We start from the raw sequence: 23,637 nt of genomic DNA, 5'->3' as shown, positions 1-23,637 counted from the left end.
AGGTACATGTGTGTATCAGCCCCCTTCATGTCTCAAAGCCAACTTTCTTGTTCTGCCAAGTTTTTAACATGTTCAATTCATGATATGCCGAGTTCAAAGATGTCATTTCAGGTGAGAAAATTAGAAGGAAAAGAGGACGGCAGTTAGGTAAGTTACCGCCTGTGAAAATTAGAGCAAAACTGTATTGAAATGTGTGATGTTTTGTCTTTAGTATATATATATATATGATAATTTTTTTTGTTGGGCTTCATTTCAAGCCCTACTAGGAGGGCTCTTAGTATTCTCGATCCCTTAACAGTTATTTGCGCGAATTTTTTTATGAACGTGTATATCGTAGCTATTTAGAGCATTCTGCAAATTTTTAGAAAATTCTGAATAATTTACAGTACCGAAAACTAAGTTCAAACATGTTGCACGCGTGACTAATTTTTTTTATGCGCGTGGAAAACAACATGTTTGAACCTAGTTTTCGGTACTGTAAACTATTCAGAATTTTCTAAAAATTTGCAGGATGCTCTAAATAGCTACAATATACACGGTCATAAAAAAAAGTCGCGCCAAAAACTGTTCACGGGTTGTAAACACTAAGAGCCAGCCGAGAATTCCACTCTATATATATATATATTGTAAATTAAAAAAAAATTATTTACAAAAAAGGTGACCAAATTTTTAAAAAGAAAATTATTATTTTATATATAAGAATTAAAATAAAAGTCATATTTTGTATGTGACGTAAAAATGGATCATCAGCATGCAGGACCCTATATTGTGGGTGTGAAAATTGATACCTACTCTAACACAAACAATAAAACATTGGGGGTTCTCTAGTAAAAGAGATCATTTTTTGGAGTAATTTTTTTTATTAATTTATATATTGTAATCTATAAATATTTAGTAAATTCTGAATAATTTACAATACCGAAAATCAGGTTTAAATAAATTATTGTCCAAGAGTATAAAAAAAATTATAATGAGTGCAACAAATTTTTTTCTATTGTTTTTTATATGATAAATTATTCAGATTCTTAAAAATATGCAGAATGTTCTAAATAACTATAATATACACCGTCATTATAAAAATTAAGTTGAAAAACAAAATAAAGTAGAGGAGTGTACCTTGTATGCATAATTTCCCTCAAACATTTATCTTTGGACAGTTACTTTTTTTTTTCAAATGTTATATTTATTTTTGTATGAACATTTTGAAATTTGTCCTCATACTCCATGTTATTTATGATTTTCATTTACATAGCAAAGAGGCTTATCTTATTTGAAGATTTGCTCAAGTGTTTGAAGAGATGTGTGGATCTTAGAATTTGTTTGACCCAAAATGTGATAAATCATATGTCAGTGTTCTTCCATTTTAAGCATCAAACATTGGAAAGATATGTAAATTATGTCAATAGACGTGTCTACCACTTTTAATCTATAGTATTACAGCAACTATATATATACAAATATATATATATATCCGAGTCCTCATAATTTTCAATACATAATATATGTATAAAATAAATATGTTATAATCAATGTATAATTTTCCTGAGCCAAGAACTGGGTGTACTCATGACCTTTGGCCTAATACTATTGCTGTTCATTTGTTGAAAAATCAAGAAAAGTGGATTAGGACTCTTGACTATTTTAATGTTACTAGTAATTTAAAGCCTTCTAAACTTTATCATGTAATATAAGTAGCGTAATTTGTTTTTTAAAGATATATATTATATCTTATTTGATTAATATTTATGTACAAAATTTATTTTGGTGATTCATTGTTTTGCCAATTTGATTTTTTTTCTTTTTTTGTAATCTGTTGAGTTAAGAAAAAATGTGTGTTTTGGCAAACAAAAAAAAAAGAAAAAATGTGTGTACTTGTGTCTATCTATTATCTCTATCTTCATCACTTGTGTCTTACTCTGTTAATAAATGAACAATTTTTCATTTAATTTACAAGATTTTAAGGGAAATCTCCTGTGATTTTGTTTGGATAAAACACAGTTATTAATACTACCAATAACATTAGAAAAATATTTTAAAACTTGAAAATCATAACAATTAGGTAATATGTATAAAATGCCATGCAACAGGTTAGGAGGGATTTGTCTCAAATAACCATTCTAAGTTCACAACGCAAGAGAATAATAAGCTAGGAGTACAACTAAAGCTAATGGAAACTTGTCTGAAATAAACAAGAAAAAGGATGGAGTTAGTTCATAATTGCAATTCTTCTTCCAGTTTTGGGTCTTTCTTAAGCCGAAATGAAGGCAGTTCTTAACTAAATAAATGCTTCTTCATCAATATCATCAGCCGAGAGACACTGAATTAGGCTGCCCTGGTATCCAGTTAGTCATCTCAGCCACATCTGAACAATACAGTTTGGGAATTTATACTACAACTGACCAGATTTAGCCATTGAAAATGGTCATCATTTAGTACCCAACTCAAGATATCATATGCACCATTCCATCGGCAGCTATCATCACTCGGTTAGCATCTTGTAGTTTCTGCAATCACCAAATTTTACATTATAGGCCAGCTCAGGAAGAAATTGAGGATACTAAAAAAATGTATGCATACTATACATGTACCTCTAATAGGACATTTATCTCTGCCCTTGTGTAGCGAACGTCGGCCCTGGAGTTGACAGCCTCCTCTATTCCGTCAATGGATAATGTATCCAAGTGATTGGCCCGCATATGCTGGCCAAATAAAGAATTGAATGCTTCTATTCTGCAAAACGACACAGAGAAAGACGTATTAGAATTTGGAATAAATAGAAAACCCTTTGAATAGGGGAAAAGAAGCAAATTCTTCCTCTACAGATACAGACCTCTCTGGAGAAAGTTCACCAGCAGATTGGGTTGGAGGGTCATCTACATCCATGGCATCGATTGTTGGGCTGTGCAAAGAAAAATATAGTCAGAACATTGTTATATAGCCATGAAGGAGGGTAGTGAAAGATCTCCTGGTGTTGTGCAAATACTTCTATGTTGCTAATCCTATCAAAGGCAAATTAAAAAAGTAGTAGCAGTACTTCCTCACAGTTTGGCCAGGTAATTTCTCAATCAATAACTAGATGAGATTTAGCTATGAAGCAAGAGGACCGCTTATTACTTACCCTCCTTTTCCAGCTGCACCACCGTCTGGTGTATCATGATCATCTGAACGACGATCAGCTCTGCGTTTGCTCTCAGTTTCTTTCTCTTTTTCATGCTCGCGCTCCTCCATTTCAGTCAATTCTTTATGATATATGGCAAAATTTAAAACTTTCAGTGCAGCTTCGACATCTGACTGTAAAACCTGTTAAAGGCAAATTAATTATTCACTAGCAAGTACGATGAACCAAGCTAAACTGGTGAAGATACAAAACTCAAATTTTTGGGAAAATTGAACAATCTTGTCAAATCCTTGCAAGTAAAAAAGCACTCATTACCTTTCTGCTCAACTTCAATTTGGCATGAGCAGTAGACAGACGAATAATGGTTTCTAAGGTTCTGGCAGTAATTGGAAGTGTCCCTCCAGTCTGTAGAATTGAAAAATCATATTGGCATAAAGGAAGAAATAACTATTGTATACTTCGGTTTTAAAAAAACTCAGACAGTAATCACCTTAGCATTTGAACCAGCATTTCTAAGTTCTGCATATGCAGCTGCAATTTGCTCAGATGCCTGTGAAATAGATGGTGTAGAAGCAAGCACATATAAGCCAAAAGCACAGTAATTAGATTATTAAACAAAAGAAAGAATATTAAAGCATCAGGACCTCATCAGTAAGTTCTGGTTGAATCCTATGCTTTGCATAGTGAATGTACTTCTTCAGAAACTTGATAGTGAGTGTATCACGCTTACGACCTCTATCTGTTTTCTTTCCATGCAGCATTCGATTATACTTCACAAACACAGACGAATCATTATCTGCTTCCTCTTCTCTACCATATCTCGAACCCCCACCAAGGGCTGCTTCACCTGAGGTTTCATGCTCATTTACTCAGAATTATGTAAGGAGCACAACACTTGAGCAAATAAGTACTGATGAAATTACTTACCCCCATCAGTTGCAGAACGAAACCGATGCATACGCAACACATGCTCCGAGATGTACCGGTCAATATCAGCATCCATTTGATCAAGTACAATAAATAGTAAATCGAAACGAGAAAGTAAAGAGTCTGGAAGTCCAATATTTTTGGTTGGAGTAATTGAGCGGTCATACTGTGATAAATTTAATTCACATGATGAGTAAGATAAAAAAACATGCCCTCAAAAAATCAAAGCTCAAGCATGTAATTTCAAGTTTAAATGACACACTGGTGACCATTATCTTGATACTTACAGTTCCGTATATGGGATTTGCAGCTGCAACCACACTGCAACGAGCATTGAGCGATGCATGGATACCAGCTTTAGCAATAGTTACAGTCTGCTGCTCCATAACCTCATGAATAGCAACACGATCTTGATCATTCATCTTGTCAAATTCATCAATGCAGACAACTCCACGATCAGCAAGCACCATTGCACCAGCTTCAAGCCTTCTCTCTCCTGATTGCAGACAAATAATATTTTCAGACAACTATCATTACATAAAGCAAACTGCAAAAGGCTAGTGAGGTAAATTACCTGTTTCTTGATCTGAAGCAAACTACAACAATATTACAGCAATGGAGATACACTCCTTACAAGTCTTTAGTTTCAAATTAGGAAACTCAAAGATACGAAATACAACAACAGAACTCTCTTTCTGATACAAACCAATACAAAACAAAAACTTGACTTTAGTGAGCTGTTTAGACTGCAATATATAGCTGGGCCAGTATCACAAGTTTCAGCCAACTAACTGAACTAATTGAAGCCTTTTAATATAACAATATGCTGAGTTGGTGAGGACTTAACTAACTGAAACAATCTCCACAGACAATATACATGATTGACCTGATAAATACAAGTCAAGATTTATAATAGCAGAAAGACTCAAATTTTGGTGGCACTGTTTGGTTCTGTGTTCTCAGAATCAAGAACAAAAACTTAATGTTATTATTATTATTATTATACTGAGTCCTATATATTATTTTTAATTCAGCTTTCTGTATATATCACTCTTGAGAACAATGTACATAAGTATCTCTCTTCTTATATCTTGAACTCTGATATTTTCTAATACTACTGTGCCTTTTTTTTCTCAAAAATAATTTTAACAAATTCCATGCTTGTTGAGAAATATTTGCTCTTTAATAGTCTTTGATATTGAGGGATGTTAAAATCAAACCACTTAAACTAGTGAGAATACATTCTAAGAAACAACCATGACTATGAATACTATAAGTTAGATCAGATGTGAACATTTGAATATGAAAAATACTTTCTATCACAATTCAATTTTTATCAATAAAAAAGAGACTTCGTCTGCATGCATTCCTTTTTTAAGTCTCTCAGGGCAATCAGTATCTCTTGAATATGTAATGTTCAGTTAAAAGAGCATAAATATTTTGCATGGATTAAAATTTGCAGGGCAAGGGCAAGCTAATCTGAGGGAGCTTGAAGAAGAATTTGAAGATAGCACTTTACCAAAGTAACGGAAAATCTGTTTACTTAGAATATCAATATATATTATATATGAAAAAAACAAGTAAGGTCAAATAATTTACCATAACACAAACCAAAGAAAGAAAAAGCAGAACAAGAAAGAAATCAAGAAACTCAGCAATCAATTAAAATGAAACAACTGAAAAATCCATCTGGGTATTGTCAATGTCTAAAGGTTCTGTGCGCCGCGGCGGGGAAAATGGCACTTGCCTAAAGGGTTTATAACCCAAGTATCTTTAAACAACAAAGTTTTAAATTTAAACTGTTAAGCTTTAAATTTAAACCACTTGCCTAAGAATTTAAACCACTAAGCTTTAAATTTAAACCACTTTCATAAAACTTTAAATCACAATGCAAATGGCTTCAAATTTTGAACCACATGGCTAAATGGAATCAAATTTTGAACCACAAGGCTAAATGGTATCAAATTTTTATCCATTAAGCTCTATTTATAATCCAACTCTATTTAACCAACTATGTTTTAAATTTAAACACCTTGCCTAGAAATTTAAACCGCAAGCCTTAAATAAATAGGATTAACTGATAAATTTGTCATAATTTAAAGAAGATAATCTATCATCTTTTATATCCTTTTTCTGTCAAATTCATCTCTCACTAATATCAATTCCTATTTTTCATAAATTAAATAGATAATAATATAATAAAAAACAAATGTACTTTAATAAATGTATAAACATTCTTATCCACAAGTCCACAACGCAACAAATATGTATAACATTGCATCTTTATAGTCTTTAGACTGCAACAGATAACAACAGTTCATGCTTTCATGCATAATGCACTGTACTCAAGGACAATAATCAATCTCAATGATCATGATATGTATGCAATTCACAACTCAATGATCATGATATTTGACACGTTAACAACGTTAACGTGTCAAATATGATGCGGAAGGACAGCTTCTGAGAGAGGAATATGGTTTTGGCTCATCAAGGATAACAGGAAGACCATGTTAACATAAGAATTCTTTATTTCAGACTGTATCCGGACCACTACCAGTTTCTTATAACTCCAGCTACACTGCTCTTCTAGTACTGTACTTATTCTATTCATAATAGAATATTGGCAAAGCATATTTATGAATGACAGTGTCCCGAAGAAATAATACCTCGGTTGTACAATGACGAGGCCGTGTGTGATCTCGAGCCTGTGTAAATCATTGGTTGTACAAATAGACCCGAGGGGCACCATTTATGAATTGATACAATAAAAAAATTACGTACAAGAGGGTAGAAAAGGGTGAGGAACCTCTTAGTCACTTGAGAAAAGTTAAGAAGAGGATGCAGCTCGATCAGATTCTATCATGGACTTGATGTAGTATTCACCTGCTTTGTATGATGACCTGACCATAGGACCAGAAGCCACATAACGAAATCCCTGTTTCATCAAATCAAACAAACTAATGTTACTAATATGAGTTAGATGCTATATCTGTGAGTATCAACAAATGTTGGAAAATAATGAGGTGAGGTTTTGATGCATGCGACAATTATTACAGCATATGATTAAATAGTAATAGTTGAGCATTGATTATGTCCTGCATGATGAATGCTGTCACGTTGCAAAGCTAACCTAATTTCTTAATCATGACTACATGAGAAGCCAAGAAATGTGCATCTTCATGGTCGTTGAAAATTTGAAAATTGAAAAGGTGATTGCATTAATCAAATAATGAGTACAGGTCAAATACTTCCAACATCTGACAATGCAGGAGCAAACAAATGTCAGAGCTGAATTGAGAACAGCTATGCAACCTTGCTTGGATCAGAAAAATCATCAATTGTCGGCTGCAGTTGCACCAAGAGCAGAGAAATACATATGTATAGGGCCGTAGAGAAACTAATGCAGAAAGATATTCTTAAATTAGGTAAAATTACTGTTAGCAGAGCCAGAGCACTGGTGACAAGCTAGTCAACAACCAAGTATATGATATTAATAAGCAAACAAATTCAGTGGCAGCTAGAGTATATGGTTTCAATTAATTTCAAACTGAAGAAGATCAATTCCAGCTAGATTGATAATCTTTCACAACAGGAACAGATAAAATGCATGAAAAACAACGGTTCCAAACTCCAACATGCACTTGAAGTGGAAAAGAAAGACAATTAACTAATTGACCATTGACCATTAAGGAGCTGACGAGAATTTAGATAATTAACAACCACATCAAGTTCACAATCAACTCAAGCCACAAAATTATACTATAAAGTAACATAAGTAAATCCCGCAAACATAATGACAAAATATTATAAGAGAAAAATGTGATAGAAAAGGATAAAGCCATACCATATCCATGCCGAGGACGCGATACTTCTCAAAAGCTTCAGGGGTAATATATTCAGAAACAGGCATATGACGCTTGGAAGGTCACATATATTGACCAAATGTCATCACATCAACACCAGCAGCTCTCACCTTCTCCATCGTCTTCATAACTTGATCAGGTGTTTCCCCGCAGCCTAACATTATTGAAGTCTTTGTAAGCGTTCCAGCAGGAGCTTGGTCTTTAGCCATCACGAGAACTTCTAGAGATTGCTCAAAATTTGCCCGATGATCCCGCACTGCCTTCTGAAGCTCCTCAACTGTTTCAATATTGTGAGCAAATACATCTAGCCCGGACCTTGCAACTTTCTCAACACACGTGCTGTCTCCTCGAAAATCAGGAACTACACAATACAGAAGCAAAACTATATTACAAAAGCATATGACCAAACTGAAAAGGATGAGCATAAATCAGATAGAACAGTTGACGCTCACTAATCCAAACCATATGAAAACAGAGTTGCATACACATGAATCTGTGTTCAACGGTGATGAAATTCACTAAAAACTAAAATGCATTATACAGTCTTCATCAGACTCTTCCAAGGTTATATACACTCATATACGTACTGTATCAGGCTTTCAGCACACAAATTTGTAACCTAACCGCAAAATTAAAACTCATAACCTAAACAACATTCATGGGAAGAAAAAGAAAACAACTTAAGACATATATCAGCGCATGAATTCATTAGATTCTCAAAACACCACAAAGAAAGAAAATAAAAACATACCCAATGCCTCTATGAGCATATTTGGCTTCAGTTCTTTCAACTTCTGCACCGTCTCGGCAAAATGACCACTCCCCTGATCAGGTAAATCATCCCGGTCCACACTAGTGATCACCACGTAATCCAACCCCCACGACGCAATCGCCTCTGCCACATTGGTGGGCTCATTAGGATCAGGTGGAGGTGGCGTTCTTGAAGTCTTCACATTGCAGAACCTGTACCACCAAATTCAATCAAATAAAGCTGAGAAAACATCCCAAGCACATTACCAAACCCAAATAAATCTCAGCTAAAAAAAAAAAAAAAAAAGCTCGCCTGCAACCCCGAGTATAAGTATCACCGAGAATCATGATCGTGGCTGTGGTAGTGCCGGTCTCACCGCCGGACCAACACTCGCCGAGATTGGGGCATCGAGCCTCCTCGCACACGGTATGGAGATTCAATTCCCTGAGCTTTTTCTTAATCTGGACGTACTTCTGGCCTCCGGGGACGGCCTCCTTCATCCATTTGGGCTTGGGAAGGGGATTCTTCTTGGTCCCAACCTCGACGGAATAAGGGCTATTGGATTTGAGATCCTCGGCGAAATCGGTGAGTGAGGGGGATTCGGCGGCCAATCGAGCTCGGAGCCCCGCTAGAGTTTGAGGGAATTGGGAACTGGTGGATGTGGATTGGGTGGAAGATGAGAAGAGCTTTTTTGAGGTCGATTTTAGGGTTCGGCCTAGGGTCGTGAAGTGGGAGTTCATGTTTTTTCTCTCTCTTCGTCTCTGAGTAACTTAGAGAGAGAAGGATAAGCGGTGGTGGTGGTCGGATTCGGATGAAGTTAGTGGTAGGAATTAGATGGTTAAGTTTCCTCTCTCGATTCTATCTACTTTTTAAGTAAGACTATTACTATTATACCCGGTTTTTATTTAGTTTTCCCATTATACCCTTGACAGATATCAAACCACTCGTGACTCATTGGGTCCTCAAACACACCCACGATGTGGTATGAGTTATAAACTCATGATTGATTGTTTACCACTCCGGCTACGCGATCATCTTCGACTCTATGACGCACCTGAACACACGCACGACACAGCCAGGCACAGGCGAGACACAACCGTAACTCGTCATCTTCTTCACCATGAGTTAACCGATCACACGCCATTAATTCATCCTTCGATGTCGCGAGCCACCACCGGTGCTGCTGCTAGCGTTGAGCTACTTCTAGCTCCATTACATTTTGAACAAGATAAAGCTTTGGTTGTAGTTAGGTATGTAAACGAGTTTTGAACAGATCTTGCAATCCAGATGTTTGATGAAAGTCCTAAACTAAATTGCATGTGTTTGATGATTAACTTGTCTTAGTTTTGTGGTGTTTTTATTGTTTGTATTTAGTTAATAATATATGTCTTTTGTCATTACTGTATTTTCTTCATTGTTTATGATGTTTGTTCTTCTTCCTTCAATTTAATGTTTTGTTCTTTTTCTCATAAGTTTGCTAAGCTTTTTAGCAAAAACTTCTCTGAGTTTTTTCATTCAAATAGATTGTTCAAGAGTAGTCTAGGAAATATCCTTATAAAAATGGGTATAAATTAATTAAATATTATTTGTGGGTATATTTAGTTAGTCAACTCTAAAAATGGGTAAATATCAAGTTTTTGGTTTCTTTCCTGGAACGACACAAAGTAACCTTCTTCAATCAAAGAGCTTGAGCGATGTCGTTTTATGTCTTAAAACTGATCATGAGCTCTGTCTTGGCATTTGGGACTCCTTATTTATTAAGACAAATTATGATCACTTTATTATAGTGATGGTTGGTTGGTGATTCATTCATGTTAAAAAAGTTTCTTGATCTTACTCTTTGATTTAAAGTCAGAACTTATTTGGTTCTTTCTATATATGGAGATTATTGCTTTAATTTATGTTCTCCAATAATGTTCTCTGTGATCATAAGTGAAACATTAATCAAATATCATTATGAAAATCAAAATGAGCAAAACCAGACCAAATTACTATTGATAAACAAGAAGAGAGAGAGAGAGAGAAACGTTTATAAAGGCTCGGAGTTATATGTATATATATATATATTGTAAGAGAAGGTAGTTAAGTTAGGTATTTCAGTTATGACAAGCAAGGTTAACTTTGTTAATTAAGTCTTTTGTTATATATACAGTTAGTGTGCCCACTTTTCTTATTGATTCTAACGCTGGTTCCTGAGACTAGGGTCGGCCCGTGGGCATTGGGGCCAAGGAAAATTTTGGTATTTTTACAATATTTACATATAAAATAATATTTTTGTAAAATTACAGGGCCCTTTTTGTATAGAAAAAAATGACAATTTTAAAAATGGGGGCCTATTTATTTGGGGTCCTAGGCACAGGCCTAACCCGCCTATATCTAGGGCCGACCTTGCCTGAGACTTGAATGCTCTTACCATTTTGATAAAGATGTTTGGTTTGTTTTTGGAAAAGTACCATTTTCACAGCCCAGCTAAGTTCCTAAACTCTGGCCACTAAGCTGCTTACTTTTATATTTATAAGCCATATATGAACAATGCAGATAATAATCATCAAAATATAAACTCAACTTTGGACCCTTTTGAAGCAAATTAGTTTTATCAATATGTGCATCCCAAACTGTGGTGACTTGTGCTATTTTGTAGTGCCATAGTGTATGTGGGTGAATCCTTGCGCAATCCACTCGGGAATAAACTCAGGAGGGATCTGTAAAGTGACAAATTGGACCTCAGGAGTAGGTCTCAATTGGCACTCACTGAATTTAGAGGCTTGGATATATTCTTTTGGGGCTTTATAGGATGGTTTGATAAGTGCTTTAATGGAACGGGTAAAAGGAGTGATGGATTTTGGGAATATTTGGTACGGGTTGATCAAGGGAAGGTTGTTGTTGGCAATCTTGTTTTCTTCAGGAACATATGATAGTTCAAAACAAGGTCTTGAAACAAGTTGAGTTACAAAATACCAGAATAGAGACGGCAGTAAAACAATCCCAGAATACTGTCATCGACAAACTCACTGCAAAGATCCAACAAACTCATGAAGAACTTCTAGCTATCATCAGAGCAAACTCAGTTCTGATGCCAGTATTTCTAGCAAAAGAAGCTGAGATGAAGAGCCTCAAAACTCAATATGAATCCCTCAAGAACAGGTTCTGCCAACAAGAACCGACAACGGCACCTTCAACCAGCTACTTGGGAACTTCGTCCCCGTTCGGGATAGCTACGACGCCAGTCCCTTGGAAGTTTGCTACAATACCAAAAACCTCTCAGCCTTTTCCTATTACCGGATCTGTACAGGAAGACTCTGTTGTAAGATTAAGGCGCATGCTTGATGAAAACCAGCAACAGAAGTTAAAAAAGGGAAAGAAAAAAGAATCACTTAGCCAAATGACAGATGAACCCAAACAACTTATGGTTCATCCAGCCGCAAACCCTTTGTCACAAATGATTCGCCATACAAGCACTCTCCACATCGCAGATAGTGAAACAGATTCAACGGACTCAGAAGGACAAAGTTCTTCGACTAGTTCAGAAAATTCTTCGGGTGACTGGTCTGAAGAAATAAGCTCAACTTCTGAGGATTCCATACTGAGTGAATCCGGAAGCTTATCCAGTAAAACTTTGTCTAGCGATGACGATGAAACATTTCCACATCTGATGGTGCAACCAGCTGAACCAAACAAACTTAACCAAACCACAAACTTAACCCATCCTAGTCAAAACCAGCCATGGTTGGGATAGGATAAGGGATAAGATAGGATTCCCCGACAAAGACAAAAGCATAGGTAAGGGATAAGATTCCCCGACAAAGACAAAAGGCTAAACAACAAAGGGATAAGATTCCCCGACAAAGACAAAAGGCTAAACAACAAAACCTTATGGCTGAAATAGTTATTTAAATATTGTCTCATGACTAATTTCATAGTCAGAGTCATATGCTGGGTCTTCATGAAGTGGGTTCCATCCTGTCGGTTCTTCATTCTCGTCACTGCCAGCTGGAGGACAGGCGTCGTATTCTGTGTACATCACGTTCCATTCGTCCCCTGTGTAATGGAAGAGATAGGGGTCTTGTAAATCTGCAGATTCAGCATATGGGTTTTGTGAATCTTCAAAGTAGTCATTTTTCCGCAAAACTACCCCTTCAGTATCGGTCAATTTGTACAGAGACGGATATTTTTGTTCTAGTGTTTCTTCGAGTTTGGTGACCTGATCTGCTTCATTTTTTGACAGATGGAAGGCTTCAAGGGCCCTTGTTATTTTGCGAGTATAATCGGATGGGAATATCTCCCAAGGAGCATCGTCTTCTGGTTTGGGCCACAGTTCCGGAGGTATAATCTGGTTTTTCTCAAACAGACTCTTTTGGATGTCCATGTACTCTTGGCCTCCAAGACCACATAATGGTTCTTCTTTTGACCCGTAGACTTCGAATATTGGATTGGTAACTATATTCTGTTCTGCATCAAGCTTGGCATTGATGCTAAGGAAGAGAACAGTATAACAGTTCATTAGGCTGGCAACATTTGGGCCTGGTGGATAGATGAAGGTGGGCCTGTTATTTTGGACCTTTTTCCATTCTGCTGATAAGACCCTTTTCCATTCTTCCAGTGGGGAAAACCAGGACAAAATATTCATTTGGACTTGGTAGGCTGGCTTGAACCTTTCTTGGTCCAAGAATGATTTTATGGACGTGTGTAAGGCCATAGTTTGTACTTCGACAGCTATGGTGAAGACACTAGCTAGGTACCAGAAAAGGTGGGCTATCGGTTTTGGTGTGAAGATAGCATCTCGGAGAGGTAGGATTTGGGAAAATGGATACTTTGGATGGATTCCAAAGTCATTTTGTATGGAAGGTCCAAGCTTGGAGATCATGAGATTCTGGATGAAGATTGCTCTGTGGGTTGCTCTTTCTCTGGCTGATTTTTTGGATTTTTTTGAAAGGATCTTCTTTGCATCTCGGGGAAAAGATTGGGTGTGTGTGATAGAAGAGGAAGAGGCCATCATGAATATGATTGGGATTATATGTGGTGATTTTTGGATGACAATGGGGATAGTTTTTGGTGAGTACCCTGAGGCTAGATTTATAGCGGGGGGTGACCTGGATAAGAAATCAGCTACAGTATTGTTTTTGCCTTGAATGTGCTTAATGTCAAAAGAGTAGTTGTCAAACCAAACTGCTAATCTCAACAGTTGGCCATTTGTCGTTTTGCTCTTTTTTAGGCTAAGCATTCCTTTTGACGCGGCAAAGTCTGTTTCTACCAAGAAATGGTGCCCTATCAGATGGAATTCAAATTTTGTGATGCCCATCTTTATCGCCAATAATTCTTTCAGGGTAGAGTGATAATGGAGCTGAGAATCTTTGAAGTGGCCGCTCTTGTATCCACATATTTTTCTCTTCCCTGTCTTGTCTTGTTCAAGTAGGACCGCTCCCCAATACCGATCACTAGCATCTGTCTGTAGGATTCTTTTCCTGTCAGAAGGAATCTGCAGAGGTGGCAGTTTCTGCATTATCTCTTTTAGCTTTTTGACTGCTACAGTTTGCTCCTGTGACCATGGTGGAGTCTGCTTTTTAAGCATGTCGCTGAGTGGTCTTGTCAGTTCCGAGAGTCGCGGGACAAAATCCCGTAAATAGTTTACAATCCCTAGGAACTGTTGAATTTGCACCTTTGTGAAGTCCTTTTCGGGAAATTTTAGCAACTCTTGGGCTATATGTGGTTGGGCTTCATATTGGCCTTTGACTAGCTTCATCCCCAGAAAGTCAATTTGGGCTTGTCCGATGATCCTCTTCTTTTCAGATAGCATGACCCCATGGGCTTCTGTGAGAGATATGAACTGGGCCAGAAGATTTTGATGGGCTTGCTCATCTTGTGAGAAGAGCAATATGTCATCAATGTAGATTAGGGCCTGATCTAGAATAGGGCCATAGATCTTAGTCATGGCCTTTTGGAACAGTGATGGAGCTGTTTTGAGTCCGAAGGGAAGAACAGTCCATTGATAATGGTGGTTCGGAATGCAGAAGGCCGTTTTGGGCCTATCTTCTTCTTTAATACCCAACTGCCAAAACCCTACCTTAAGGTCAAATTTAGAAAATATTTGGGCCTTCGACAAGCTCGCAAATAGAGAATTTTTATTTGGTAGGGGGAATTTGTCGTCTGCCAAAAATTCATTCAAAGGCTTATAATTGATGACCAGCCTCTGTTTTCCTCGGGCCTGTTCTGATCTCTTGTTGACGTAGAAAGCATGGCATGCCCATGGAGAGGTTGTTGGTTCGACCAGTCCTTGTTGTTGTAGTTCTTTGCATTCTTCAGTTGCCATTTTCTGATGCTCTGGGTTCATACCCGGGTGGCTTGCCTTGGTAGGGTTAATGTCTTCGTTGAGCTTAAATGGTAAACTGATAAAGAACTGATGATTTTTCCAAAGAGGGTGGTCACATTTCTGGAGGAATTCAGCATGATTTGTGGCACACGAGTTTTCTATGAGTCTTTGTTTGACTTTAGAGAATGGGTCAGGAGGCATGAGAAAATAGTTTGGGATGGATTCCCATGGAGAAAAATGTTGTTTGTAACCAAGGCCACCAGGAAGAATTCTCAAACCCCTTTTCTTAGTGTAGACATCAAACCCAATGATTAAATCTTTTCCTGGTAATTTTGAACCAATTACTCTATGAATAATAGAGCATCCTGGGAAGAACTGTAATTTGATCGGTTTACTGATGAGCTCTGTGCAGAAGATGTTTCCGTTTGCAGCGTGGAAGTATTGCTTCTCTTTCCTCCAGTATTCTGGAGGGAGAACATCAGGGTTCATTATGGTGTATGATGCTCCTGTGTCGAAGAAGGCTGCTACTTTGACTGGCCGAGCATACTTTGTAGGGAGGATCTGCATAGAGATAATTGGTGATGGTTGTATTGTATTGATTGCTGCCATGTGGTAGAACTCATCTGGGATCTTCTGCTGTTCGAACGCACATAGGGATTCTGAATTGATCTCGTCATCAGTAGAGAAGATAGATTCCAGATCATTCTCTTCGAGCGATATGCCCGTTGTTTGTTGAATGTGGGTGATCAGTTTGGCGGTCTTCCCTTTGGGGCATTGTTTGGCATAATGTCCCTTTTCACCACAGATAAAACATCTGTCAGACTTTTTCCTGAAAGAGCGTTTCCTTCTTAGAAACTTGAAGGAGCGGCGTTCTTTTCCCCTTGAGGATTTAAAGGTCCTAAAGGTTTTAAACCTTTTGCTGTGTTTCCTTTTTTCTGGACGACAGGAACATGCTGATTCTGACTGGCATTTGATTCGTAGTCCTTTTTGGCTGCAAACCTTTCCAAGCTTCTTGGATTGTTTCATAAATTCTTGGATAAATTTATGCTGAGAGCACATCTTTTCCAACGCCTTTAGAACTAGTTGATAAATTTCTCCAATCGTGGCATCAGCTAAGGTTCTTCCTGTTCCCGAGAGAAGTCTGAAGGTCTCTTCTCCTAGTGGTTCTGGTATGGAAGAGAGGAATGCCTGTTTTAGATTTGGGTCATCAATTCCACCTATTTGGTAGAATCGTTGAGTCATCTTTTTGTAATGCTTTTCCAAATCTCTCTTATCCATTGAACAACACTTTAGTTTAAAGAATTCTGCGCGAAGTCTTTCAGTGACTTGAGCATCTTGTCCGCAGAATTCAATATACAGGTAGGTCAGGGCATTTGTGACAGATGGAAGTTGCAAGAACGTCATTTGCCTGTAATCGCCCAGACTTGTCCACCAATCTTGTAGGGTGCCTGTAAAACGGGAAACAAAGCTGAGGAGAATTGTTCCTGTCTGTGCTTCCGGTCTTTGTGATTCTAGGCTGAGCCATGCTTGAAACTCCTGGAACCTTTCGCGCCATCTTGATGGAGGGAGGTCATCTAAAGTAAAAGTTTGAAAATTTGAACCTTTACTTTTTCGTTTTGGGGGAACATGTGGTGTTGTTGATTCATTTCCACTTTCGTCTTCGCTTGTGATAATTGGTTCGGTCTGTGAGTTTGATTCAGCTGGTTGCACCATCAGATGTGGAAATGTTTCATCGTCATCGCTAGACAAAGTTTTACTGGATAAGCTTCCGGATTCACTCAGTATGGAATCCTCAGAAGTTGAGCTTATTTCTTCAGACCAGTCACCCGAAGAATTTTCTGAACTAGTCGAAGAACTTTGTCCTTCTGAGTCCGTTGAATCTGTTTCACTATCTGCGATGTGGAGAGTGCTTGTATGGCGAATCATTTGTGACAAAGGGTTTGCGGCTGGATGAACCATAAGTTGTTTGGGTTCATCTGTCATTTGGCTAAGTGATTCTTTTTTCTTTCCCTTTTTTAACTTCTGTTGCTGGTTTTCATCAAGCATGCGCCTTAATCTTACAACAGAGTCTTCCTGTACAGATCCGGTAATAGGAAAAGGCTGAGAGGTTTTTGGTATTGTAGCAAACTTCCAAGGGACTGGCGTCGTAGCTATCCCGAACGGGGACGAAGTTCCCAAGTAGCTGGTTGAAGGTGCCGTTGTCGGTTCTTGTTGGCAGAACCTGTTCTTGAGGGATTCATATTGAGTTTTGAGGCTCTTCATCTCAGCTTCTTTTGCTAGAAATACTGGCATCGGAACATAGTTTGCTCTGATGATAGCTAGAAGTTCTTCATGAGTTTGTTGGATCTTTGCAGTGAGTTTGTCGATGACAGTATTCTGGGATTGTTTTACTGCCGTCTCTATTCTGGTATTTTGTAACTCAACTTGTTTCAAGACCTTGTTTTGGACAATCATGTTTTCTGATTGCCAATTGAGAACTTCTTCGGCCGGAGATATCTTTTTAAGAGTCTCGTCTGCATTTCTAGTTGTAGGGTTTTGAACTTTTGGTTGGTGAGAGACTGTTCCTTGGCCATCTTGCTTATCAAACTTCTTAAGTGGAGGAAAATCTGACTCATAATCAGTGGTAGTCATCATACATACTTGTGGAATTTGTTGGAACTGATTTTGAGCAGGAAAAGCTTCGCCATGATGTTGCATCCATTTTGCCGCCTTTTTGTAGCATGGCAAAATGTTCTTTTGGGGAGCCAAAAGTGGAGGCTCTTGGGAGCCCGTGGGCGGAAGCTCAATGTTCCATCCAGTTGGTTCTGGAGGAGAGTCAGGTAAGCCTTTGGGAGTAGAATATTTGACTATATAGTCAAACTTTCCAGAGGGTTGGCCTAACAATCCTATTTCCTTTTCTCCTTGAATTAGCCGCTGCTTAAGTCGTTTTCCCGAGCTCAGACGTTTCTTTGGCTTTGGGAGGTCTTCTTCTGATCTTAGACAACTTTTGCAGTCGCAAACATCCCAATACTTATGTCCATCTGAAGATTCAAAAGCATAAATAGGACTGCCTTGAGAATTGAAAGACTTGATTTCCACATCAGCCGGTGTGACAGATGTCATCATATACTGGGTGGTAAAGCAACTGGGAGCCTTGGTTTGAGTTCTGTCAAAAATTATTTCGACAGAGCCATCTTCTCGTTTATGATAAGATGGTTCAGTAAGAGTCTGGACAGCTTTTTGAGGTTGATGGAGCATCTCATAACTTGTTATCCATGAACTTGGCAAAATCTTCACAAGATCATCTGTAGAGATTTGCCTTGGAATATGAGTGCATGTTGGAACTTGGGTAGAGTCCACTGTGACCAGTAATGCTTCGTCAGCTGTTGGCAAGGAAAGATCTAGAGCGTGATCTTGGAGTCTGTACGCCATCTGGTAGTGAAGGGTAGCTCCAATGGAGGTGAGATCTTGGTCAATTCCAGAGAGTTGGACCTCTACTTTAAAAGCATCAGTTAAGCGATTGTCCTTGAGCGACATATTAAAGTTAGGAAACAGTGTAGTTATTACTGTTCCTGCGTTTAATGTAGTCTCTATGGTGGCAATGCTTGCATGTTGGTATTTCCTCATTCGGGTGTCGAGCAGACCCATTCGGCAGCCGATTGGAAGGCCCTTTCGGCCATGAAGAGAAATAGCTAAGCGAATGGCACCAAAGTGTATGTGGGTGAATCCTTGCGCAATCCACTCGGGAATAAACTCAGGAGGGATCTGTAAAGTGACAAATTGGACCTCAGGAGTAGGTCTCAATTGGCACTCACTGAATTTAGAGGCTTGGATATATTCTTTTGGGGCTTTATAGGATGGTTTGATAAGTGCTTTAATGGAACGGGTAAAAGGAGTGATGGATTTTGGGAATATTTGGTACGGGTTGATCAAGGGAAGGTTGTTGTTGGCAATCTTGTTTTCTTCAGGAACATATGATAGTTCATAGAGAAAATCAAGTTTATTGGCTGTGGATTTACGAAAAGATGGGGAAGGAGTAAGTGACAAGGGTGAGATTATAGGAGTACTAGAACTTGCAGAGCTTGTGGATGATGTTTCTTTAGCCATATATTGAGATAGAGACTCGTCAGTAGGATAGGATGAAGTATGGTTCTTATACTGGCATTACACAGAAGGATCAGTTATTGGGGGTAGTCCTAATCAGTGTATGGAACAAGTGAAAGATAATATTGTATCAAAAAGTAATATTGGTTTGTCATTATAAAATTGGCCTTGTCTCAAAATTCTTATTTCTGCTCAGTTTTTCTATTTGGTTTCCATTGAACTTTTACTAATATATATATATATAGCAGTCATTTTTTAGTAGCTTGACTTAGCAATATCTGAATTAGATGGCACTTATTGAGAGCCATTATGAAGGAATATGAGAATCAACTTGAGTTGGAGTCAGAACAGCATTGCTACATTGAAAACTTAAAGAGACAATATATGTTATTTTTAATTCAGCTTTATGTATATATCACTTTTGAGAACAATGTACATAAGTATCTCTCCTCTTATATCTTGAACAATGTGCATGGGCAAGGGCAAGCTAATCTGAGAGAGCTTGAAGAAGAATTTGAAGATAGAACTTTATATGAAAAATCTGTTTACTTAAAATATCAATATATATTATATATGAAAAAAACAAGAAAAAGACTAGAATTGCATGTAACATAAGTAAGGTCAAATATTTTACCTTAACACAAACCAAAGAAAGAAAAAGCAGAACAAGAAAGAAATCAAGAAACTCAACAATCAATTAAAATGAAACAACTGAAAATTCCATCTGGGTATTGTCAACTCAAAGAAATATGAGAACTCAAAAGAGTTCATTACAACAGATGTCTACACTTGATATTTAACATTACAGAATCTCAACTAAGCAGAATCTCATCATCAACTGTTCCTCTTCTGCATCTTCAGATAGCAAATGTGTTCTAATCTTATCCACTTCCTTCTTGTACTCCTCAACACCATTCTGAACAGCTTTTATCACATTTTCTAAGGCGAGTCTCAAGAAAGACAAATTCAGATGTCTCAAAATCGACCCCAAACACAGAACTTCCCCCAACAACATGTCAAACTCTTAATCAATTCCTTCATCATCATCAAAAGACTTGAGGTTGCTGGATGGCACACAAGCAATTTATGAGAAATATCTTGAAAGCAATTTATGCAAGAATATTCATATTAAGTTTAGAACAAGATCTACAAAAGCACATGAATCCAATTCATTAAATAAAAAGATAACTAGTTTTGTCAAATAGAATGTCATCTTTGTTCTTAGCACAATAGAATTGGGAAGTCCTTGAAAAACAAGATAACAGCCAAAATATAATGAAACCAACCAAGAAATTATATCATATTTTGGTCTATGAAGCAATTCACTTTCGACTTTTTTCACATCAAATCATACAGTAAAATGCGTCATTCAACTAACGATGTAAAATAAAATTGACTAATAGAAAGTAGAACTAAATTGTCTCTCTCTCTATCTATATATATATATAAATATAAGTATATATGCGTTATCAGCCTAACCCTGATATTTATACAGATATCAAACCTAACTTCTTCAAAAACATTTAGTAAGTATCGTTGAATTAAACATTCATCAATTATAGAGAGGTAAAAGTCAACTTACTCAGTTTTGATCCTTGTCCACTTCTCATTACGAACTCACATCTTTAATACCTATGTAAAATTAAAATAGTATCAATTATTTATTTTGATCAGCTCAATGTCTCTTTTAGCTCAAATTCAAGAATATCTATGTTATAGGAGGTGATATTAAATTTCAAAGGTTGAATATAAAAATCATAATAATCCAATAAAAATAATTCTTCTCGTGATTGAATTTCAAAAATATAATTTACAAACTAGAGAATAAAATAATTAAATAAAAAAGCTCATTAGTTTTTAGAAGAAGAAGAATGAAACTTACATCTCTAAAGCCAATAACCATCATGTCCCGTTTCATAACTCCACTGGCCGATGAAGACACGTGGAATGTGCATTACTTTTGAGTAGTTATCATGTTGACTTCCACGATATACAGTTGTTGTCAATTCTGCAGCCATATTAAACAATTGAAGTTGTTGGAGGTTTCTTAGGCGTTCAATTCCTGATGGTATTTCCTTCAGTAATTTGCAATCCGTCAAAAACATAACTTGAGAAGAGACAATGCTTTGTCTTCCACTGTCACCCTTCTTAAGTTCTCTGATAACTCTATGATTTAGAGTTATTTTTATTAACTTTGAACTTGAATTTTGGGTGAAAAGAGTAATGAGTGTGATGTTATTTGTAAGTTTGTTTATTTTTTACCTTTCTTCTCTAGTTAGTGTGTTAATTCAAGAGTCTTGTAAATTGTTGGTAGTAATTGTAATTAATTAAGTAATTGTGTGTGTTTTGTTGTTTAGGAAAGGAACTTTTGACTCGCCAAGGGAAACTAAGGAATCCAAGGAAAAAGGGGACAAAAAGCTGGAAATGCTGCTCAAATGCTGGAGGCCGAAGTGTTAGCAAATCTGGAAATTGGAGACTGACGTGGACAAGAGCCAGCTGACCTTTTTTCACTTATCTCAGCGCCTATGTGGCACCCACTTAAAAATTAGGTCAGCTGGCTGAGGTGGCGTGGCCTAATGGACCAAGAAAGGAAAATGGGCTTTCTAATTAAGGAAGGAGAAGAGTAGAAAACACAGTAGAGAATTTTTATTCAGCAAGAATTTATTGAGAGAAAAAAGTGGAAGCAGAGATATACACGAAAAAGGAAAACCCAAGAGACTCACGGCCAAGGAAGGAGGAGGGATTTAGCACACGATTCTACTACTCTCTTTCTTCTACATTTCCTTTTGTAGTATATACTCTTGATTTTATAATTTGTGAACTGATATTTACCATGGATGAACAATTTCTATTTTGGGTTGTAATTTTCAGTTTGAACATGAGCTAATCCTTTTGAGGTTTGAATGGCTATGGAACCCGATGTTATGAATTAATGATGAAAATATTGCATGAGTTTAGCAACTTGCCTTTGTTCATTCAACTGAGATGAATGTTAAATGATTGTTAATTACTGGCCATGACTAAAAATTTGCTTAGCTAGATTTGATTCTGGAAAGGTTATATCTAGTGGAAATAACTTGGATGATACAAGAGAATTTCCATGTTTAGGTTGTTCTTAGTGAGTAAAATAGGAATATTTTGCTACCTTGTATAACTTGAGAATTGGTGTGTAATTGCTATTTTGCAACCTGATTAAATACAGGAATGTATTAAATCAAGTTGTAGAATTAATTCGCTGAGTTTTGGGAGAATCTCACGTGCTTATCTTAGAATTATGTTAACTCTGTGCAACTTTGATGAACGAATGCTGTAACAACTGGACAGATTAACATAGGGGGAAATAGCTATTCAGATCTATTAATCCATAGACACTTTTTCTTGAATTCAATTTTGCTGTCATTTTAGTTATATTCTTAAATAGATTTAATTGCAGTCATTTAATTTCAGATTGATAGTACAATCATTCTCATAATTTCTTCCTTTAATTTTAAATTGTTGATTAGTTGGTTTTACATTTGCTTGATTTTGCAATCCCTGTGGAGACGATACTTAACTTACTACTATATTACTTGTTGCCGACTGTGTACACTTGCACATTTTATTTGCTTAAAATTACGCAACAAGTTTTTGGCGCCGTTGTCGGGGATTGAAAATTAAAATTCTGTATTATCAACTATTTTGCAATTTATTTCTGTTGTTTCTAATTCTGCTTGTTTAGGTTGTGCGTTTCTCAGGTTTAATCTAGTGCATAAACGAACAAGACGAATCTGAACTTGCTCCTATTGACCCCGAAATTGAACGTACTTTCAGAAAAAGGAGAAAGGCACAAAAGGCTAACAGCCGCTGCAATATGGCTGAAAATGTTGGAGACGAAGGGGGTGCCCAGAACATAGCTAATCCTATTGTTTTGGCGGATGATAGAGCCAGAGCAATAAGGGAATACGCTGCCCCTATGTTCAACGAGCTCAATCTGGGCATTGTGAGGCCCGAAATACAAGCACCCTAGTTTGAGCTCAAACCTGTCATGTTTCAAACGCTCCAAACAGTTGGGCAGTTTAGTGGGATGCCCACGGAAGACCCTCATCTCCATCTTCGCTTATTTTTGGAGGTGAGCGATTCTTTCAAGTTACAAGGAGTAAGTGAAGAGGCGCTAAGACTGAAGTCATTCTCATTCTCTTTAAGGGACCGAGGTAGATCATGGCTCAACACCCTTCCTCCCGATTCGGTGACAAATTGGAATGACTTGGCTGAAATTTTTGTAAGAAAGTATTTCCCTCCCACGAGAAATGCAAAGTTTAGAAGTGAGATTATGTCGTTTCAGCAGCTGGAAGATGAGTCCACTAGTGACGCGTGGGAAAGATTCAAAGAGCTTTTAAGAAAATGTCCAAACCACGGTATCCCACATTGTATACAAATGGAGACATTCTACAATGGTCTCAATGCAGCCTCTCGAATGGTCTTGGACGCTTCAGCCAATGGAGCCATTCTTTCCAAGTCTTACAACGAAACATTTGAGATTTTGGAAAGGATTGCAAGTAATAGCTATCGATGGTCAAACACTAGAGCTCCTACAAGTAGAAAGGTG

At 37.3% G+C, this 23,637-nt stretch overlaps 1 protein-coding gene, 1 non-coding gene and 1 pseudogene across 2 annotated transcripts; all 3 read right to left on the bottom strand.

The window, feature by feature from the left end:
* Positions 1-2,063: 2,063 nt before the first annotated feature.
* Positions 2,064-4,924, bottom strand: LOC133799389 (DNA replication licensing factor MCM3-like). The gene is made up of 11 exons (XM_062237409.1): positions 4,897-4,924; positions 4,620-4,631; positions 4,333-4,541; positions 4,046-4,211; positions 3,763-3,965; positions 3,609-3,668; positions 3,434-3,523; positions 3,119-3,300; positions 2,831-2,899; positions 2,589-2,730; positions 2,064-2,504 (listed from the first exon to the last, which is right to left on the bottom strand). Exons 1-11 carry the CDS (start codon positions 4,922-4,924, stop codon positions 2,442-2,444), a joined length of 1,224 nt encoding a protein of 407 aa, XP_062093393.1. The 3' UTR covers positions 2,064-2,441.
* A 1,737-nt stretch (positions 4,925-6,661) lies between these two features.
* On the bottom strand, positions 6,662-9,480 carry LOC133800517 (lipoyl synthase 2, mitochondrial-like; annotated as a pseudogene).
* A 13,863-nt stretch (positions 9,481-23,343) lies between these two features.
* LOC133803011 (small nucleolar RNA R71) lies at positions 23,344-23,450 on the bottom strand. Its single transcript, XR_009877747.1, has one exon. It is a non-coding gene; the product is annotated as a small nucleolar RNA R71 (small nucleolar RNA).
* Positions 23,451-23,637: the final 187 nt, after the last annotated feature.

The sequence above is a fragment of the Humulus lupulus genome, chromosome 9 (genome assembly GCF_963169125.1).
Source record: "Humulus lupulus chromosome 9, drHumLupu1.1, whole genome shotgun sequence".
NCBI lineage: Eukaryota > Viridiplantae > Streptophyta > Magnoliopsida > Rosales > Cannabaceae > Humulus > Humulus lupulus.
This window is presented reverse-complemented; position numbering and strand designations above follow the sequence as displayed.

Coding starts and splice junctions, on each gene's coding strand:
- LOC133799389 (XM_062237409.1), bottom strand. CDS start 4,924: ATGTATATTGTCTGTGGAGATTGTTTCA. Junction 3,966..4,045: donor TCGTTCTGCAACTGATGGGG/GTAAGTAATTTC, acceptor ATGAAACCTCAG/GTGAAGCAGCCCTTGGTGGG. Junction 3,524..3,608: donor ATGCTGGTTCAAATGCTAAG/GTGATTACTGTC, acceptor TCAATTCTACAG/ACTGGAGGGACACTTCCAAT.